At 30.7% G+C, this 20,978-nt stretch overlaps 3 protein-coding genes across 5 annotated transcripts; 1 reads left to right on the top strand and 2 right to left on the bottom strand.

Moving 5' to 3' along the window:
- Positions 1-5,143: 5,143 nt before the first annotated feature.
- Positions 5,144-10,746, bottom strand: LOC116777498 (SWI/SNF-related matrix-associated actin-dependent regulator of chromatin subfamily B member 1-A). 3 transcript variants are annotated; one of them, XR_009753493.1, is made up of 8 exons: positions 10,481-10,746; positions 10,136-10,326; positions 9,652-9,814; positions 9,151-9,298; positions 8,565-8,773; positions 7,887-8,063; positions 6,858-7,558; positions 5,144-5,787 (listed from the first exon to the last, which is right to left on the bottom strand). XR_009753493.1 is itself a non-coding variant. In XM_032671080.2 (8 exons), exons 1-8 carry the CDS (start codon positions 10,559-10,561, stop codon positions 5,696-5,698), a joined length of 1,200 nt encoding a protein of 399 aa, XP_032526971.1. In that variant the 5' UTR covers positions 10,562-10,746; the 3' UTR covers positions 5,144-5,695. The 3 variants fall into 3 exon arrangements, 2 of the variants coding, with proteins under 2 accessions (XP_032526971.1, XP_032526973.1); XM_032671080.2 differs by having other exon boundaries at positions 7,420-7,558; XM_032671082.2 differs by lacking the exon at positions 5,144-5,787 and having other exon boundaries at positions 6,094-7,558.
- Positions 10,747-11,128: 382 nt separating this feature from the next.
- Positions 11,129-17,419, top strand: LOC116777284 (putative tricarboxylate transport protein, mitochondrial). The gene is made up of 5 exons (XM_032670741.2): positions 11,129-11,432; positions 13,977-14,103; positions 15,231-15,454; positions 15,583-15,747; positions 16,426-17,419. Exons 1-5 carry the CDS (start codon positions 11,234-11,236, stop codon positions 16,662-16,664), a joined length of 954 nt encoding a protein of 317 aa, XP_032526632.2. The 5' UTR covers positions 11,129-11,233; the 3' UTR covers positions 16,665-17,419.
- LOC116777285 (aldo-keto reductase AKR2E4-like) lies at positions 16,874-19,422 on the bottom strand. The gene is made up of 6 exons (XM_032670742.2): positions 19,090-19,422; positions 18,841-19,014; positions 18,524-18,640; positions 18,205-18,372; positions 17,913-18,116; positions 16,874-17,760 (listed from the first exon to the last, which is right to left on the bottom strand). Exons 1-6 carry the CDS (start codon positions 19,162-19,164, stop codon positions 17,581-17,583), a joined length of 918 nt encoding a protein of 305 aa, XP_032526633.1. The 5' UTR covers positions 19,165-19,422; the 3' UTR covers positions 16,874-17,580.
- Positions 19,423-20,978: the final 1,556 nt, after the last annotated feature.

Genomic DNA, 20,978 nt, shown 5'->3' with positions numbered 1-20,978 from the left:
AGTAATTATATGTATAGCTTCTTTTGATTCAAATCCAAAGCAGTCGTTTGTGGGTATTTGTAAATAACATTTGTAACAGTTCAGTAAACCAAACAGTAGTACCTAGCTTAGACTAAAAAAATATCTTAATTGATAATTTAAGGAATTAGTTTTGGTACTTTTGTATTCAATTCAAAGCAGGATGGATTAATTAATTAAATTCTAATAATATTTCACGGAAATAAACCTTTGATTATTTATAACTGCGGTGTGAAGGTTCCTGAATATAACATCAACAGTGAAGGGAAGGCTCTTGTTATTTTTTGTTTGTTTCAACACTATCCAGAGAGGATTTGAAGTTTTTTGCTCCGTATTTTTATAGGATGGGCAAGGTTTACTTTGCGGACAGTGGCTTCTAGTTTAGAGATCCGCTCAAGTGGCGCCACCTTGTCTCCAATACATGTTCTATGGTAAATCGAAACCTACCTAGGTAGGTACCTACGGCCGTAAAATTGTCTTCAAAATTCTACAGCGATATAAAAATCTTTACAGTAAGTAGTCTCAAAAGCGAGTTAGTAAGTTGAATAACTTTAATAAATGTGAATATTTAATGATTAATTTATGCATGTATTACCGTTGTATTTAAGAATTTGTCTATTCTAGAACATTCCCCAACTAACATACAAACCTAAGACAGAAACGTTACGTGAAAACTTAATTTTCTCCAGTGTCAAGTATATTTTTGAAATGAAATTGAATTGAATGATAAATAAAATTATGATTTTTTTTTTAATAATTTTTACTATGTCGTCGGAATAATATTAATTACGTGCGATGTAATTAAAATTTACTTTTATATATATATATATATAATTTTATACTATTATTTGTTTCCGTTCAATTCCGAGATATTTTCATATCTAATCTTTTTATGTTGCCAGTTTAGAGAACAATGCTTTTTCATTGATCATATACTTACTTTTATCATTCATTTTTCAAAGCATTTTATTATTTATCGAGACAAAAAGGATGTAAAGTTTAGAAAATATATATACAATTTGATTTCTCAATTTTGTTATACCTTAAGACTGAAATTGGCAACCCTGGTAACACGTGGCCACGAAATCTAGAGCTTCGGGGAAGTTGTTTTGGTAAACTTCGTCTATTAGAAGTAAACTTTGTTATAAGTCGACTTACAGTCTTATACTTGCTAATGCGAATGTAAGTTTTTTTTAACAATATAAAAACATTAATTACACTGTTCGCGGCTTTACGTAATAATTAGGATTTAAAGAGGTTTTATATTCGATGTATATAATATTATACATCCGAACAATATGGCAACCTTTTTAATTAATAATAACCAAATCTAAGACATAGATAATATATGGATTGTATTATATTTTTTAACTGTATTTATATTTTATAACACCCAGCATTCACTACAGTGACAACAGATAAATTAGTTTTATTTTCGGCCAGTGTTACAGTTTAATATTAATACTATTTGAAAGACCAATTAATAGTATTATATAGACATATGTCACTAATTATTTAAAAGACTATTTGCCCTTCTCAATACCGGATATTGACTTGTCATGTTATATCACGAGTGTTTATTTCACTAGTAATTTATACGATTGCAATATATACACACAACTCACATCGGTGAATAATAAAATACCTATGTAGTCTCAAGGGATACTACGAAAAGTTCATTAAAACTATGATATAATAAAAAATACGTCAGTAGATTCCTCGGAATCAGAACGTCAATAGTTATACTTAAATTATACTAGTTCATACTCGTGACTTCGTCTGCATAGACTTCATAATGGGTACAAGATTCGGAGGGATATTTATAATGTGTATAAAAAAAATAATATAACTTGTAGGTGTATAATAGATATGGTAACCGACTCACAGCGCCATCTACATGCTGCGTCAAGAGACTTTCTGCGGAATACAATGCCACGGTCTTTAAGCCACGGAATAAATATAAATTATTACCATTCATATTGTAATGTACGTGAAAGGAAAAAAGTGAAAAAGCAGCAAATATTTATTTATTTTATTATACATCCACACACAATGTTTAATTTTTTTTTATTATATTAGTAGAATTTAATCCATACTGTTTTGCACCGGAGTAGTTCGTACATTAACAAATTTTAATAAATATTCCGCGTAAATTTTTCCAAAGTTCCATAGACAAAATGACACGAAAACTTTAAAGACGGTCATTTTAACATAATTAAATGTCATGAATATTATCCAATTTAACTATATAAAAGTTATAGAGCACAAATTGGATATTTTCTATAAGGCCCCGACAATAACGAACGTGAATTACGACGGAATTCTGTTGTTAAATTTCCAAAAACAAAATATTACTTAAAAAAGTAGACATAGTAGGAAAGTATATTGAAGAATTGTCAGAATAAATCTAACTTTATTACAAAAACGCGACTCCCAAGATTAAAAATAACATTTTATTAAATATTGAAATGTAAGATACGCGGAACGGAAGTCAATAAAATGCGAAGACACGTGTAACATATAAAGTGTACGGGGAAACTCTTTGGAGGACATGTTCGCTTACATATAATAAAATATATATAATAAAAACATTTTGATGGCAACTATAATAATTGTTTAAAGCAATTACAATTAAATATAAAAGCAATTATTATAAAGCAATTACAATTAAATATAAAAATTAACTGTCATTTAACTATTATATTGGGACGACAGGCAATTCATTACATAATCGTAGGCCAGAAATGCCATACATAAAAGAACTGACAGTCTTACACTGCTGGACCGAAATTAATCAAACCGCAAGGAAATCGTTTACAAATGAAAAAAACCCTATCGAAATTTATCAATGCCACAGAGATTATTACGTCAAACGTATAAGACCTTACTTCTTGCGTTCTTTACGTATTAAAAATATGAAAATACATAAATAATATCGTGTAGCCGTTATTCAATAGCAAATTGACAGAGGCACTACATATTTTTAGGAAGTACTTAGAATATATCTCATTCAAAATTTTTTTACTCAAAAATATTAGAATATCGCCGCCGGGGAACGAAATTCCATGCTTGAAATGAACTATTCGTTATTGTAATGGTTATTAGGTTGATAAAATTTTGCAGTAGTAAGCTTCCATGGTCCTGAACTTCTAAGTTATTCAAGAGGTTATAAGTAAAAAAATATATTTAACTTCTTCAATAAACTCCATTTTATTTTTTTATAATGTCAACGAACTGTATTTTTATTTACTTTATAATTGCTACATAAATATTGATTTGACATTGACATGATCCGCCATATTGCAAATTCTAATTAAATTAACTATTCTGCTTTCGATTTTCAACTAAAAGTACCTCATATATTAACAATTTGGTGTCATTTCTTTAAATTTGATGTAGCCATTGAGGTACATTAGTTGCAAAATGTGTAGAACAAAATTTCTAGTAAGAATAAAAAAAAGCTAACTTCGAAAAGGCAACAATTTTTTTCACATCTGTGTAATGAGAATCATATTAAGTGAAAAGTCTTTGAAAATAGGAAAACCATGTTCGAATCCGTCTATCAGTGAAATAAGCAACACCTGAACCTAAAACCTCCATTCCAAAAAGTATGTACTTATATATTATACGGGTACATCAATAAACAAATTCAACAGAATATATTAAATACTATGAAAAACAAGAATGCTTCCATTATTATAAGTGTAATTTTTAGTATATATTTTATTCTTGAAGACATTCAGACCATAAATTGGTAAATAATCTTGTTTCAGTTGTTGCCGCCTTTTATGACATCAATCTTATTTAACTAAATGTCAAAGAAAAAGTGATATCGAGTTGAGTCATGTGTCTCTATAATGTCAATTACAGTGAAAAGTTAGACATATCTATATAATAAAATATAGATCTACTAACAAAGTTCCTAATTGTGACTTCAGTCGAGGCTGTAAAATTTTATTTTGTTCAAAAGTTAATCTCGGATCGTGTCTCCTCCATTCTACACGACACTGGTAGAATATATTGTGCACGTCTTTGCACGGATGAAGGCCATATTTTAAACAAACAAACATTATTAAATATATAGACGCCTTTATTCCATTCGAACTACCCATTCATGTTTTCTCGATATAGTACTCAAGATTACAATTCGTCCAACAAACAAAAACGTTGACATTGGCAAAATATTCCACGATTCCAGTGCGTATGTTGTGTATCATAGATACTATCTGTTGAATATTAATAATTCTCTGTCTAAGTAGCTTTGTTATATTATTTATTTAATACTTAGAAATATGAAGATTATATTATATGGCGATGATATTTTATATTCATATGAACGACATTTTTTTTTAATTTGTTTGCCAGATTTATCGAATACCACATCGTCCAAATTGATATCTGATTCTTGCATTTGTTCGATATTCCCTTTAACAGATGGATTTAATTTAAGTTGTACTTGAATAACATATTACTGGGAGTTGTGAGAATATTTGAATATTATTATTTTTAAATTACAACAATATCACCGTTCCTTTACCGCAAAATAATAATTATAGAAAGAATTTATAAAAAAATAACCATAAACAATAATTTTTATTTACATATAGTTTTTCTAAATGATAATATTGTTTGTCACTAAGAGACATGTACGTAAAAATGTTTTGTTGAAATAAAAAAATAAAATATTAACTGTTTGTTTTTTTTTAAAGAGTAAATATTTTAGGAAGCTTAACCAAGCAAACAGAATACCAAAAGCACGTCTTTAGTTCACCAATTGAGATAAAATTTTAAGTATATATTATCTGTACGGCCCACAGATTTACTATGTATTAATTAATGCTTTCAAACATCAATTTTGTAATTTCATTATACGATCCTAACGAATATAAAAAACTTAAATTGTATCTAATGACTTATGAACCTTTGATATTTTTTATAAACATTTCTAAATTCCATTATTATCAAACAAACTCGCGACAGGAGTTATAGACGTCAAAATCACAGAAAGCACCAATCGCGTTGTATAACCACAAAAAATAACAGAGTCGATTCTGGAAACACAAATAAGTATTTAAAACATTCCAATATATTTTTATATTCAAGTCATTTGAAAGGAAAAATAAACTTTTGTTTTAGATTATATACTAGTTTATTATCAATAAAGATTCATAAAGAAAAATCCAAGCTTATTTTATATATCATTACATTAATCTTATAATTTTAGGACAGATGGGTGATGGATGGGTGTCGGTATCCCCACTGAAATATAAAGACATTCGTAGAAAATAGATTCGCTCGTACGTACGTTGAAGAACCACTAAAAAATTATCAGAGTGTAAAGGTGATTATTTTAGCCCTGATACAATCTCCAGTAAGACGATGACAGATCGTTGATTGGATGCCACTAATGAAGCCCGTGAAGTTTGATTTATTTCATTTTCGTCACTGTGACGTCACTGGAACTGGTTTTACTTATTATATATAAAAAAAACACTAATCCATCATGACCGCACCAAAAACCACATTTCAACGACAAGGGACGATTGTTTTAGGGTGATTAAATCTATTTATTGCTTCCCTGTTTGGGCTCATAATTGATTTTCATTATAAAATACTGCTTAACAATAAAACTAGTGAAATCTCGTAAATGGTGAGTGTGAAGATATATATTGTGTGATTATATTTTTTTCCGCCTCTTATCCGGTGTGTTGGTGAAGAGAGCTTCGTCCACTCGCATCAGACGGTTGACCGCGCGGGTCAATGACGCATCTGTTACCAAAACATCATTTAAAACGTCGCATCACAAGATAACGTTCAGCCGTCGATGATATCATACAAATCATCCATCTTAAATCATCCAAAACAACTAAACAAGCTGAACAAGTCATGTGTTAGTATGAAAATCTATATTTTAAATATATACTATTACCATTAAAACATCTTATTAGCCAAAGTGAGCTAAAAGACATGTCCATTTAAAATATTTGATAATTTGAAAAAAAAATTACTGACAGATAAATAATTTACGTTATAGTTTCAATATCATCAATTACATGACATGTTAGGAGGTAGACCTTTGGTATTTTTTTTTTTTTAAAAACAACATTAAACATAAAGCATGCAAGTACATAGTGCCAAACTAATACTAATATGGGTCGACATGCTATGAATCTCTAAGTGTTGCCATAACACAACAGGATGGTAAGCAGATTGTATCAATTTAATCACCCAATAAATAAATTCACTCAGAGATATGAAAAGAAACAAATAATTTTGAAATAAAAAATCCATTTAATGTGATAAAAATTCAACAGTCCACTTACATAACACGCATGAAAACCTGCATGAACTAGTATATCAAAAAAAAAAAAAAAACATTCATTAATAATAATTTCAATAAATTATTGAGCACAGTAAAACATTTGATATATATTTCATGCAGAATTCATATAGAATAATATTATAATTGATATAAACTTATACTTAATTTACCCATGATATTGTGATATCTAGATGAATATTACATGCCACTCGTATAGATTTACAGCCGGATCCCAACATGCTGAACTTACTCCGACTATCAATGAACTGCTTGATGTCATGAGGAAATCCACGGGCAGAAGTATTACATCGCACACAATGATATTATACTCCAAGTATATAATTGATCAAATGTATATATATATATAATATTATGTACAATGTAATCTTCATATAGACCCATACTGAATGTGACTTTGGTTAACATTAACTAATATTGTTAAGGCATTCATTGGCCCCGATAATTAAATAAAAGCACAAATACATCGTCTAAGGCTACAATAGTCCAAAATAAGTACCATATTTCAGTTGAAATATCCCACAATAAGGACTTTTTTTTATATCCCTAAAAACAATACAAACTTGACAAACACTATCCATGGAACACCAGTCATAAATTAAATTCATATATATTTTTGTTATTGAAGTACTAATGTCTTAAACATAAGAATTATCTGACAATATTTTCTTATTACTGTATATATGTAAAATAGTTTTAATTCAATTCTATTCAACAATTATCTCATACCAGAATGATACCCCTAATGTAATCGCATTGACCCTCACCTATGTTGTTATAAGTACATACAAATAAAACTGTGATTTCCGTTCGTTTGTTCGTATAAATTTTCAAAGATGGTGTGGAAGAGAAATAAATTCAAATGTATTAGAAACAGCTTATGGATTGTTAAATACATCTGTCTGTCCGACTGTTTGTTAAGGTCAATCCCCAGACCGATTTTGACATAGCTATATGTTATTATTAAGCTTAGGGCTCATGTATGTGATTTAAATAGTATTTTATGTATAGTATTAGGTTAAGTGGCGGGCAACGGATAGTATAATATGAATGTTACCAACCGGGCGTTGTGTTTGCTAGACGTCTCATTCTCCTCGTGTTCCTGTCCTGATCCCTGATCTTTTTCTCCATTTCAGCGTTAGTTAGCGTTTCCAGATATGGCGCCCACTGTTCAGCATCCGAGGGCTGGCGGTACGGTGTCTGAAGAATTATTATATATCAATTTTAATACAATGCTAGAAGTGGAATATCCTTTAAAATTCTGCAGGCATAGTCAAAACTACAGCGTAAACATTACATCCAAACTGAATTTAAATGTCCTCCGGCTTGAAGACCAATTTGAAATACAAATATGACAAACCATTTTAAGACTTTAAATAGCATATATAGAATGAAAAATCCATCGACACAGGCATGATCAGGTAGGTAGAGATCTGCCGATTACCTTGTTCCGGTGAATCAATCATGATATATCTTATTTGTATTTCAGTTTGGTATTATCTAAGTCCTAGACAGAGATATAGATTACCTCAACGACAGGTAACGGGGCCTCGCTGAAGGCGTAGGTCCTCTGATGCCAGCTAAGTTGTCCCCTGACACTGTAAGCGATTCCCGTCACGAACTCCCCGCCTAGGCCGAGCTCCGCGCACAGCTTCATAGCGAACTGTTCCGGATTGTTCTCCTTCTCAGCCATATCCCACTCCACCTGCATCAGAAACGTAATTCAAAGTCTTACAAAGTTTTTGTGTTGTGGACAATTTAAAAACAGACAACTCTTCGCCAGCCATTCGTGTTTTTATATATCAGTCCAACAGACAGTTGTATTAGGTAATATGGCTTAGAAATTGATTTAATCTGCCAAATAGAGACGTTCCGATAAATCGTGCTCGACTATTATGTATCTTAAGCCAGATTTTTTTTCCTAGACTGCAAGTAGTAAATGGGTTTAGAGGAATATTTAGAATAGAAGAATTATTACTTCATCAAATGTATTTCATACTTTTCAGGTCAACAGTGCCCAGTAATTGGCTAATTTAAAATTAACCAATGGGAATTAAAGAACCGAGTTAGGTTTCACATCTCATCTCATTCTCAGAAAAAAGTCCCAAATTAAGATCCGATGAAAGGATGTAGTAACATGGAGCAAAGAATTTATCTGTATTAAATGTCTGACTCATTAAGGCGGTCGTAATATTTAACACCAGACCTGATCGACCAGAGACGTGTTCCCGACATGTATATTGAGTTTGATGATGACTCTCTGGTCCAACTCCTCGAGTATGGGAGGTGGTTCACTGGGGAAAGCCTCGATCTGCTGTCTGATGGACGAGGCTATGGCCGGGATGAACGTACTGGTGTTCAGTTCCAGATCGTCGCACAGGACTTCAGCAAACTGCTCCGGTGTTATGATAGACTCTGACCGAACAAGAAAAACAATATAAGATCATCAGTGCATTTTTCTCTTCTTTCTTCTCGAACTTTCTAGATTTAATGACAATAAGTTTATGAATCACCTTTCTAATAAACATTTCAAAGTTATCAAGAACGGACTATGTTTAATGAGTTGTGTGTGTGTGTGTGTGTGTGTCATGGGACTTAGGTCAAAGAGTACAGTGTTATCTTACTAATCTACACAAGCATCGGATGTTCCTTCAATCTGCATGCATTATTTACTTGGATATTCAACATCATGCTTTTAAAAACAAATTAATGTCTGAATTTAGTTAAAATCAAATTAATAAGCTACAAGGTAATGTCTACATGAAGGATGAATAAAATGTAATTATATTAACCATTTTTGTTCCATGTGAATGTATCCCTGAGCTTCTGGCCTTCGATTTCCATGTCCAATCTGATGGGTACGAGCACTTGCTTCTGAGAAGCGTTCTCCAACATGGCGGTCATGTCAGTGTCATCGAAGCAGAGCGGGAAGGTCCTAACCTGATGAAGCAAAGTAAATTCAATACTTAATTCATTAATTCTAAGTGATAGGTATAGGTTTTAGTATTAAAACAATTTATGACCAAGAAATATTTTAATCTTGTGTACCCGTGATCACGGTTGCTGCAAAGTAACCAAAACGTCGGGATAATATTATAAAAAAAAAAATAACACAGTAAATACGAAAAACATTAGGTAATTTAAAAAAAAATTAAATTGACAAGTATATTAAAACTATAACAAAAATTCCTTACAAAAACTTTAAGGTTTTATGTTTTATTTTATTGTAATACTCATATTGATTGCAGAAAATCATTCATTTAGATATAAATAGATTAATATTGGTAGATGACCTTTTTATTGTGCACTCTCGTTCTGCTAATCGGTGTAGCTTGAGGTACGGCATCCAGATGAGAAGAGTTCGGCATGGCCGGCATCCATGGAGGGTTGTGAGGTTTCTTGGCCTTACCCTCCCTAGGTGTTGCCAACTCTTGACTGACTGACACAGCTTTGTACCTGAATTATTAAGATATTTATGTTAATAAAAAACACAATATGATCACATAATTTTAATGAAACTAAGCTTCTTGTATACTATGTAATAACATACTATGTAATAACATAATAATACTAATAAGTATTGATATTGTTGGCCGTAGATGACAATGAGGCTATATAAGAAACAAAACATCAGGAGCAAATGGATATAACATAATTAATAAGTTAGTTTCATTTAAATGTATACATGTGAAAATCTCAGTTATCCTTATGATCACATAATACTGCTGAATCAAAATATGTTATATGTTTATGGTTATGTTTTGAATGTAATCTTACTTTTCGTCATTGCCATCAATGATGTCTTCAACTTCCGAGGCTTTCAACAACGAAACAGAGCTCGACAGCACATGTGGACCCAGACCGTTGTCAACTAAACGTTTCCTCTCTTCATTTGTGAGAGTCCGCCTGGCCATGCCAGGGTACTTCTTATACAATGACCCGCGGAAGAGCCGCAGATAATTACCAACCTGATTACGATAGTTTAAAAGTTTTAAGCATTTGTGAAATGAATAAACAAGTAGTTGAAATGGAATGTAAATGTAGGTATTTATGTCAATATAAAAGTTGTTATTTTAATTACCCATTGTAAGTTATGAATTGTTAATTGTGCAATACTGTTACCTCCGATCCAACACAGTAGAATTCACCACCTTCTTCAATTTGGAAACTGATCGGCTTGTCGCCGTAAGTCCGAAGAGCCATTTTGAAGTCTTTACTTTCAATTTAAACCAAAAGTATCTAAAATCCTATAAGGCGGTTCAAACCCAAAAAAGCAAGAAATATAAAATGCTTTAATTCAATACATCACAATCGTAAAATACAATCATTTCCAAACTGCATCAAACTTGTGGCGTCCATTGGCCCAAGACGTCACTTCGAGTTAGAACTTAAACAAATAGTATAGCAACATTTATACTAGTGTTACTATTTTAAACCTTCTTCCTAAAATTTATTTGATTTAACTCATCTTAGGTAAAACATATATTTCATATATTAGTAAAATTAAATTTATTACATTTGATAGTTAAAAAAATTATAAAATTACTACATTATTTATCAATTTCGCTTCCCTCAATTTTTTTTATAATATTAGTTGCTAATATAAATAGTTAAGTTATATTAAAATTTCGAGTACAATGTCTTTAATTTATGAATCCACACAATTATGATATTTAAATATATAGTTTAGAGATTTAAGAAATCGTTATAGCTCTCAAAGTTCATTCAAGATCTGTTGTCATTTCTAAATCGTAAAGTAAGGCGTACCGCGTACGGCGTAGGCTAAAATCGTTTAGTTTGTATTTGTCACTGATAGGGGTCGGTGCTGCCGCCTGCCGTAGTTGCTTCATTCAAAGGCAAGTGCGAAAAACTACTATGTCTGCAAGTACGGGAAACTTTAAAAACCCCTTTTCTCGACCATGGATGACAGAAACAGGAGCTGCAGCGGCGGCAGGTGGCTCGGGATCGATCGGACTCAAAGGTGTTGTTGCTGGAGGCATAACTGGTGGCATTGAAATTTGTATAACATTCCCAACCGAATATGTAAAAACACAACTCCAACTGGACGAAAAAGGTTAGTTGGGATTATGATACAATTTTTCATAAAACAAAATTATACTGTCCGATTTAAAAATGGAAAAATATCGAGTTGATGCGCGCAGCTTTGAATTTTTAGAGGAAAATTGAGACGAGCTTGTTTTTCTTCTAAAAATACGATTTATCAGTTGCGTCACGCTAAAACATGCGATGGTATATAAATTTAGCGGTATCCTAAGTGATGATATAAATTATTGTTAAGAGTACGCTATATTTTCCAATTAGAATCATGTTGCACGGGTGTCGTTTTCCCTATACATTATGATGTGTTTATTATCGCGTTTAGTTTTTTTTGTTATTTGAACTTTGTCCACACTTCTTATTCTATGATGTTACGTAACATTTGTTATTTCTTTTAATAGAATTAATCTGCGAGAAAATTCAGAAATTTGTCTGTTAAGAATATGTGCATACTAGTGGCGAAGTATAATTTACGTATTTTGTTGCTTATTTATGAATCCTTCAATAATTGATTGCTTCCATATAGTTATTTCTCTTATTTCCTTATGAGTTTATTTTATTTGCAAGTCATAGTGCGAAATATAAAATATGTTAAAATGTTATTTTCTAAACATGCTGTAAATTAAAAGTACAAAAAAATATATATATAAAACAAAGTTTGAATTAATATTGTTTTTTTTTTTCATAAAACAAAAACATTCTTTTTTCAAACTAAGGAATTTTACAATCATTCATAAAGATATGTACACTGAAATTGTGAAATTGCCAATTAGGCTAATTATATTAAATTGTTTAAACAATAATCAACTTTATGGTACTGGCATAAGGCACACAATTGTAATGTAGTAGATAAATATTGTTATTCAATAAGCTAATGGTTTACTATCTAGGGCAGAATAAATTTACCAAACTAAATAACTGATCAGATTAAATGGAATATTTCAAATATGGAACTAACACATTTGTCCATTTAAAATATTCATATATGAAACCTTAATGTACAAACAAAAGAATTATGAATAAAATTTTTCACACAATAAAGTCTGGTAGTAAGAACATGCCTTTATTGACTTGTAACAATTGATCAATTCAGATAATTTCTCAACCAATCAGATGGAAGATTTGATTGTGATACATATTATTATTTTTATTAATATCAATACATAATACAAATATCAGAACAAACCAAAAAGGTTTACTATAACTTTTTTTTTGTAATCACTATAAATTATCTATGCCATAATAGATTTTTTTTATAGATAAAAATGATAAGGTGCAAGTATAACTTATAAGGAATATACCATAATATAAAAAAATTAAGATCTAATAATGTTTTTCTTATCACATTATCAGTATTTGCTGTTATATAATAATAATGTTAAGAATTAAATGATTTAATTTTCCTATTTCATGGCAAGTTGGGAATAGTACCCAACTTGGATATTCAAAAAAATTTTTCTTCATATATCCAGAAAAGGTACATAGGTAAATGAAATCTTGATGTATATAATAATTAGTATATATGTGAGACCATAAAATTATTAGAATTTACGTGCTAAATATCCTCCGAACAAGTAGTACTAAATAAAAATCTACTTAAAATTATATGTAATGTTTTCCATATAATTTGGAACACTTATCATATAACTTGAATACGTGTTTGATAGCACTTATCACGTTTTATCAAAAGAATCGAAACGTTAGTATGGAATACGAATGACACGCGGTATGTGCTTGTTTGAAATACGTATATGTACTTGATAAATAACAAAACTAAAAAATAAATAATTATTGATAATTGATTATGAATATAAATTTATTATTACGTTTTAATTCGTTTTTATACACACAATTTTATTTGGAAAAATTACTTGTAAATTTCTAAAGAAAATTTATAAAATAATTCGTGCTTTTGACAGACGCCATTATTGCGAGCGTCTTGACGTCATTTCATTCACTAGTAGCTAACCAGCATTCAGCGTTTTATTTATACTCATAATAGTTGAGTTTTTTTTTATTTATTATCTATTTATTAACAATTTTTAATCTAGTATATTTCTCATGTCAGAATATTATATCGTTAGTATTTTTAACCTAAGATGATTAAAAAAGTCTATGTTTGTAATGGTGATAAGAAGCTCATTAATTGAAAGAGATCTCTTTATTTAGTGTTTACTGTCTTTGTCTTGTCATATTATATTTACTTGAGTCATTTTTAGTAAACAGTCACGTGTTTTAATTTTATTTTAAATTTATTGTAATTAAATAGAGTAATCGAATATTAAATTAAAACCATATCAATTTAAATAACAAAGACAAGATGAGAATATTTTTTACCAGTTTTATCAAGTTTCTAACTAAATAATCGAAAACCTTAAGAGTAAGCCATTATATAAATTAAAATAGTAATTCAAACCGTCGAAACGGTATTCTTTATAGAGTATCTAGGTGATTTTAATTTATAATCTCTGTCATGAACAAGGAACAATTAAATTTATTCTTCAAACAATTATGCTCAATACAATTCACCTAAATAATCATTCTTGTTTTATTTCTTCAGGGGGCACTAAAAAATACACTGGTATATGGGACTGTGTAAATAAGACCGTCAAAGGCCATGGCTTTTTCGGTTTATACAGAGGACTGAGTGTGCTCTTGTACGGGTCGATACCAAAATCAGCTGTCAGGTGAGAAGTCTATACAACCAAATTAACATATTGGCTGAATGTACTAGATCTTTGATGTTATATTCATTAGTTTAAAAAAAAAATAAAGAGTCAATTAATAACATGCCATTAGCCTAATGGCATTAGGATATTTCACTTTTTGACATTGTCTTTTAAATGTTGCTAGGCGGTAACCAATATGTTTAATATTTATGAATTCAACCGCCAGCAGTATTTGTCAAAACGAAACATTAGAAATGCGTTAACAGTATCAAGTGTCGTCTAAATACTTTCCCCTCTAATTTAATAAAGTTTAAAGGAGCACATCCTCTCGTATATCATTACATTTTGTTACGTTCACATCTTAGAATGAGACCTTATAAAGGATTTTTAAAATGTAAAAGGGAAAGTCGAGAATGTTTGAATTTAGTTATGTTACTCCTCCTAGTATAGTATTTTAACTATAATCTAGAGCCAGCTATCTAACTAGAACGTTCAGGTCATACACAAAATAGGTGAGGTTTTATATAGATAAGCGAAGTTCAAACAGAATTGATTAACCAATGACATCCCGGTCACAACTTGAAATGTACCAAATGAAAGGGTTACGTAATCCCTAGCTGTTATAATGAAATAATATTAAAATATTGCATCGTTTTTGTGATAAAATTACTGCTTTATTGATTAATGCATGCATATGTACACTCGGGCCATATAAAAAAACTATTGATAATTTTTATCTGTTTATTTTATTCATCTCTAACTAGCTGGATAAATTTTTTTGACTTTGTGACACTTGATATTATAAAGAGTTAGTATATATAAAAAAATTACAGTCAGGTTCCACTAACAGTATTAAATTAAAACTCAATATGTATAAAATGCACTCAAAAACTAATGGTTTTAGAGGAGATGCTAAAGTATTCACTTTATTAAACATATTAGCTATCTATTGAATATTGCCTAGCTTCTATACATGGCATTCATAGACAAAGACTGGAGATTTGTTTTATTAATAGGTTTGGACTGTTTATAGTTCCATATAACTGATAGTAAACTATCATTTTAATTACTCATATAAGTATTTATCAACCGGAACTGCTAACAAAAGTAAGTCAGTAGAATCTAAAAGTATATTAATGTTACAGGTTTGGTGTATTTGAGCAAGCTAAGCTCTATATGGTAAATGAGAATGGAACATTGTCGAACACCGGTAAACTGGGTTGTGGTCTGGCCGCTGGTGTCGCGGAGGCAGTGTTCGCAGTCACACCCATGGAAACCGTGAAAGTCAAGTTCATTAACGACATGAGGATGGAGAAGCCGAGATTCAGGGGTTTCTTCCACGGAGTCAGCATGATTGTGAGGGAGGAAGGTCAGATTCACACTACTGCTTCATACAACACCCCTTTCAAGAACTACAATTAGTTCTACACCCTTGCTTGTTATGGATAACAGCTGATTCATTCTAAAACAAGATTCCGAATACATTCATTATTTTAGGTATTGGTGGTGTTTACAAGGGTGTGACAGCGACTATCATGAAACAGGGCAGCAACCAGGCCATCAGGTTCTTTGTGATGGAATCGCTCCGTGACTGGTACAAGGGAGGCGACAGGGATAAACATGTACCCAAATATATTGTTGGGCTGTTTGGTGGTGTAGCAGGTAAGGAGATACACAGACACACACACACACACACACAAACTTTAGAGGAGTGACTGTTGGCTCAATAGACAGTTTAATGTGTGTTTGTATGCACAGAGATAATATCAAATCTAAAATTAAACATTAGCTGAATCTTATCTTATAAACTCTTACTTGCACATCATTATCTTGAAGAGCTTGCCTTACCTAAAATCTTGAAAGACATGCCTTTTTCTAAATTAATGTTTATGTTACTCATGGGTTTCCATATTATCTACATTTTTCGGTAGATATTCTTTCCACGTTAACAATACGCAATAAACGAAACGAAAAAAATATATATATGATGATTATCAGACCACTAATAATCTATAATTTATAATTTTTCTCTATGGTTAATACAATATGAGCTATTTTGTATACTACTTTCCCACAGCCTTAAATAAAATAAAGTTTTTGCCAAAGCTTTGTATGCTTGGTCTTCGAAATTGTGAACAGAGAGAAATTAATATATATATATATATATTAAAACAATGTATAGGCTGACCAAATGGTTGCAACCACTATAATTAAAACCGGTAACCAGTGACCTCCCAGAATGCATACGTAATTCCGGGATGACTTACAGCCTGTGTCTTATCCTGATGTCTATATCCTAACATTAATAGATATGAATGATACATAACATACGTCCTGTAGGTGCCGCGTCAGTGTTCGGGAACACACCGATAGATGTCGTCAAAACGAGAATGCAAGGCCTGGAAGCCAGCAAATACAAAAGCACCTGGGACTGCTTCATAAGGATCTGGAAGCATGAGGGTCCGCTGGCCTTCTACAAGGGGACCGTACCACGACTAAGTAGGGTCGTTTTCGATGTTGCCATAACATTCACCATCTATGACAGCATTATGGACGTGTTTAACTTGTTATGGAAGTAATCACATACAACCCTCTCCGCTACATCAATGAATTCATTGTGACCGAGGCCATATTATTACACTTCAACGATTACTATGAATTTATATATATATTTATATGATCATATTATAGCTAGTAGCGGTCGGTACAAGTGTGTGGAGCGAATACATATTTTTTATACAGACATATAATTTTTGCTGTTCACATATATTGTTTTCTGCAGGGTTCATTGCATTGTGATTATAATATTTATGTGTGCATTTAATTAAATATGATTTAATTCAAATGACGTTAACGGATCGGGATCCATGTTATATTTGTGCTTTCAATGTCTATGATTTATTATAAGTTGACTCGGATACATGAAAAAGTTTTTATTTATGACTCTGTTTATTTGTTTTTTTAATTTGTTAGAATTTATTTATTTGATGGTAATAATTATGTTTATATATAATGCTTTTACTTGATACATTAGCATTGCATTTCTCTATGTAAGCCGTTTAGGATCTTTCTATATGATATTGAACATTGTTGATTGTAAATCACTTTGTTGTATAGGGATGGTGCCAAATGTAACTATGTTTATCAGAGGCCTGAACTGCCTCGGTTATAAGAATTCCGGCAAAGAATGCCACAGTTGATAGTACGCATGTGCATTTATGAGATCCTAATCGGACATTCCGAATACATTTCTATGGGAAAACATTTATTCTTTTAAACTTTTGTTTTGCAATTATGCTTTATTTATTAAACGTTCGGTTGAATTTTTACACAATTTTGTTTTATTCAAACATCTTTCATTAATTTATATTTTATTTATGATTTATATACATTTGTATACTCGGTGCTAGTCAACAATAGTATAGTAACAGATCCTTTTGATAACAATATATATATATATATGTAAGTTTTTGGATAAAATCTTCAACATTTATATCAGAATGGATAATAAGTACAGGATTTGAATCGCAATGAAGGCACACAACGATGATCTAGATTGTAGCCGTCTATGGTCGACATTTCATCATTGGTCAGCTCGAAATCAAAAATGTTCAAGTTCTCCTCTATCCTGGATTTGGTAAAGGATTTCGGTATCACTGGGATACCGCGCTGGATCTAAAAAATGTATGTAAATTATAATATTAGATATTTAACATTTGTATCCATATATATATAAGCGAAAGTATATACTTTGACTAACAAAAAATTTATTAACAAATCTGATGATGACTTACTTACTATATATAATAAAACATAAGTCATCTTACCAAATATCTTAAAACCACTTGAGCTTTAGTTTTTCCGTACTTTTCTGCTATCTTTTCTAATTTAGGATCCGTTTTGATGACATCCTTGCCAATAAATTCCGGCCTCGCCCCAGACAAGAGTCCCAAAGGTGTGTACGCAATCGGTATCACAGATAGTTTCTTGCAGAAATCTACTAACTTATGTTGGGTCAATGTTGGGCTTATCTGTCAATATAAAAATAATTTGTATATATATACTATACATACCCAATCCACCCAAATCATATATGTCACAAGTCATATTAATTCATACCTCAACTTGATTAACTGTCGGTTTTATATTAGCATGGTTGTACAACCTTTCCAGTTGTTCTTCATTAAAATTTGACACCCCTATTGACTTGGCAAGACCAAGATTTACAGCCTGCTCCATACTTTTCCAGGTATTAAGATAATCTATGGCTACATCCTCTCCATTTTCCTATAAGTAATTTTAATTTCCCATAGAATGATTTAATTCTTAAATGTTAACAAATAGGATTTAAAGCTTGAAGTTGCATACAAAGGTATTACTTCTAGAACAGTCTATTTTTTTTTTAATTTCAAAGCGCAAACTATTTTGATGTACATACACTTATAGATACAGGCCAATGTATTAAGTATAAATCGATATAACCAAGTTTTAATTTTCTCAATGATTCCTTCAATGCGGGTATCACATCCTCTTCAGAGTGACTGTCGCTCCATAGCTAGAAATTAAGTTAAAAAAATGTTTATTATTTGTGGAAAATATATTATATAACTTGTAATATTCAGCTTGGTAATATATTACCAATATTAATGAAATATTTAAAGTTTACTGTCAGCATATCATAATTATTCCGTAGGATATTAAAAAAAAAAAAAAAGTAGTATTGATTACCATTTACGTAAACATAAAACAATTTACCTTTGTTGTTACAAATAAATCTTCCCTTTTAACACAGCCTTGTTTAATTTTATTGGCTATTACCTCCCCTAGCAGCTCTTCATTCTTATAAAATGATGCAGTATCTATGTGTCTATAACCAAAATCTATTCCCCATTCCACAGCTTGTTTAACTAACTCCGGATCAAATTGACGCTGCACAAGAAAATTTTAAATGTATCTCTATGGAATTATTATTTTTTTAATAAAATAAGAAACTTATTCACTTACCGTATATGTACCTAGACCCACCATCGGAATCTCTTTCCCATTGTTAAGCCTTGCATTCATAACTTTAGGAGACATAATAGTTAATTCTATGACCTTCCAAGGACCTAAGGACTACAATAATTTAAAGCAAACTTGCAATTAATGCTTCAGCATTGACATTATATAGTAACAAAATGTTTGTTTCGACGATAATTATTGATAAAATACTTGTTCTAAATTAATGAGTTAATATTCAAATTAATTGTAAAACGCCGATAATCATATCACGCTACTGTCATCATTATCTTTTATTATAAAGTATGTAATGTAAATTAACTATCTCACTCACACAATTATTCTGATTGTCTGTCACTTCGCAATGACTTTGAAAAATATCTATCGTAGAAATGTTACTTTTGCTGATGATTTCATAAAAATATATTAGATTTAAAATATTTACATTTATTTTAGGTAAATGAGTTTATTATATGAAAAGTTTTCAGAGACATTTCAAAAGTTTATTTTTTTAAACTGTTAATTTTAAGTAGGAAATCAGAATATTGTAGGTAGAGCCTATATACTCAAAATGTCAAGTTGGTGTTTTATAAAATGTTTTGCATTAGTTTTCTACCTGTGCAAATCGGTATTGCTATAATTAGTAAGACACGATTATTTGAATTTAAGATAACATTTATTTTTAAGTTTGTACGCAAGTTTATGTCTTAAGTCACGATATTATATATCGACAAAACGTGAGTTACAACACCGCCGATAATGTTAAAGAAAATTTATGTGTAGTTAGACATTTCTATAATTTATCTACGTTTTTAAGTACATTAGCAAATAAAAACGAAATATTCCATTTTTTAATAAAGACAAGACAAGAGACACATCATAAATATATAAATATTATAAATGCGAATTAACGCCAGTTCTTATCCTTCAGTAAAAATAAGGTTGGACTCCCTCCGTGCGGAAGAAGTGAAACCTCGTAATAGAAGGGTAGAAATTGATTTTTAAGGATTGTTTTGTTTTTCTTTAAGACCATCTTTATTAACATTATTAACAAGTCACAATTTATTCCGCGCTCGTTCGAAAGCCACGCAATCCCTCGTTCTCTATCTCATTTTATCCCAAAGGACTGTAAAACGTTTAACGCAACATTGCCAGAAGTCGCATAAGAATTTTCACTCCAAAAAAATCATGAACCACGATAGAATATAAGATTTTACAGTTTCTCTATGTTTTCATAAGAATTTTAGTGGTTTTCTCAAAAGTCGGCAAGGAGAGAGTCATACCAAATTAGTCCAAAAAAGCGATTTAGTTCATCTTTCATCTAGATGCTAGAAGATCAGATTACAAACTTTCTGATCCATCGTCAGAGTCTAATTCTCAAGTCTAGACTGGGAAGACTTTCTTAAAAGAAAAATATACATATAGATAACAATTACCTCCGTGTTTTTGTGCCGTCTTCACAGTTCACATTAGTTCTTGTTAGCATAACAGTGGATTGTCTTCTCAACTTACGAGAATAAAAAAAAATTACTTGATCTGTGTGACATACCTAACTGTTGCGCGATACCAGATTACAGTTATACAATTTCATCATGTTTTGTTATTTTCTATTATTCTGGTGATTTATTTTTGATACAATATTATTAGGATGTTCTTTAAATATATTTTTATTAGAGTTAGAGTTGATTTTGATGTGATTCCTTTATTATAAACCTAATAATTTGAAACCAAAATGGATGATTTTAAACTGTTATTTATTGTAAAATTAACATTACATATTTTGTACAATATAGTAAACCATATATTGAAAATTCTATACTTTTTATCTAATTTAATTAATTTTATCATTTTACTTAATGTTCCCCATAGTCGAGTACGATACGATACGATAGTAT

Source organism: Danaus plexippus, chromosome Z (genome assembly GCF_018135715.1).
Source record: "Danaus plexippus chromosome Z, MEX_DaPlex, whole genome shotgun sequence".
NCBI lineage: Eukaryota > Metazoa > Arthropoda > Insecta > Lepidoptera > Nymphalidae > Danaus > Danaus plexippus.
Note: the sequence above shows the minus strand (reverse complement) of the source record. Positions and strands in the feature narration are given on the sequence as shown.

Excerpts from the sequence above, each read along its gene's own strand:
- LOC116777498 (XM_032671080.2), bottom strand. The coding sequence starts at position 10,561 with ATGGCTCTTCGGACTTACGGCGACAAGCCGATCAGTTTCCAAATTGAA. Across the intron at positions 7,559-7,886 it reads CCCCGTTACCTGTCGTTGAG|ACACCGTACCGCCAGCCCTC; the intron begins GTAATCTATATC and ends ATAATTCTTCAG. Across the intron at positions 5,788-7,419 it reads TCTAGCAAACACAACGCCCG|ATGCGTCATTGACCCGCGCG; the intron begins GTTGGTAACATT and ends TTTTGGTAACAG.
- LOC116777284 (XM_032670741.2), top strand. The coding sequence starts at position 11,234 with ATGTCTGCAAGTACGGGAAACTTTAAAAACCCCTTTTCTCGACCATGG. Across the intron at positions 11,433-13,976 it reads ACTCCAACTGGACGAAAAAG|GGGGCACTAAAAAATACACT; the intron begins GTTAGTTGGGAT and ends TTATTTCTTCAG. Across the intron at positions 15,748-16,425 it reads GCTGTTTGGTGGTGTAGCAG|GTGCCGCGTCAGTGTTCGGG; the intron begins GTAAGGAGATAC and ends TACGTCCTGTAG.
- LOC116777285 (XM_032670742.2), bottom strand. The coding sequence starts at position 19,164 with ATGTCTCCTAAAGTTATGAATGCAAGGCTTAACAATGGGAAAGAGATT. Across the intron at positions 19,015-19,089 it reads TGGGTCTAGGTACATATACG|CGTCAATTTGATCCGGAGTT; the intron begins GTAAGTGAATAA and ends TTTCTTGTGCAG. Across the intron at positions 18,641-18,840 it reads ATTTATTTGTAACAACAAAG|CTATGGAGCGACAGTCACTC; the intron begins GTAAATTGTTTT and ends CTTAATTTCTAG.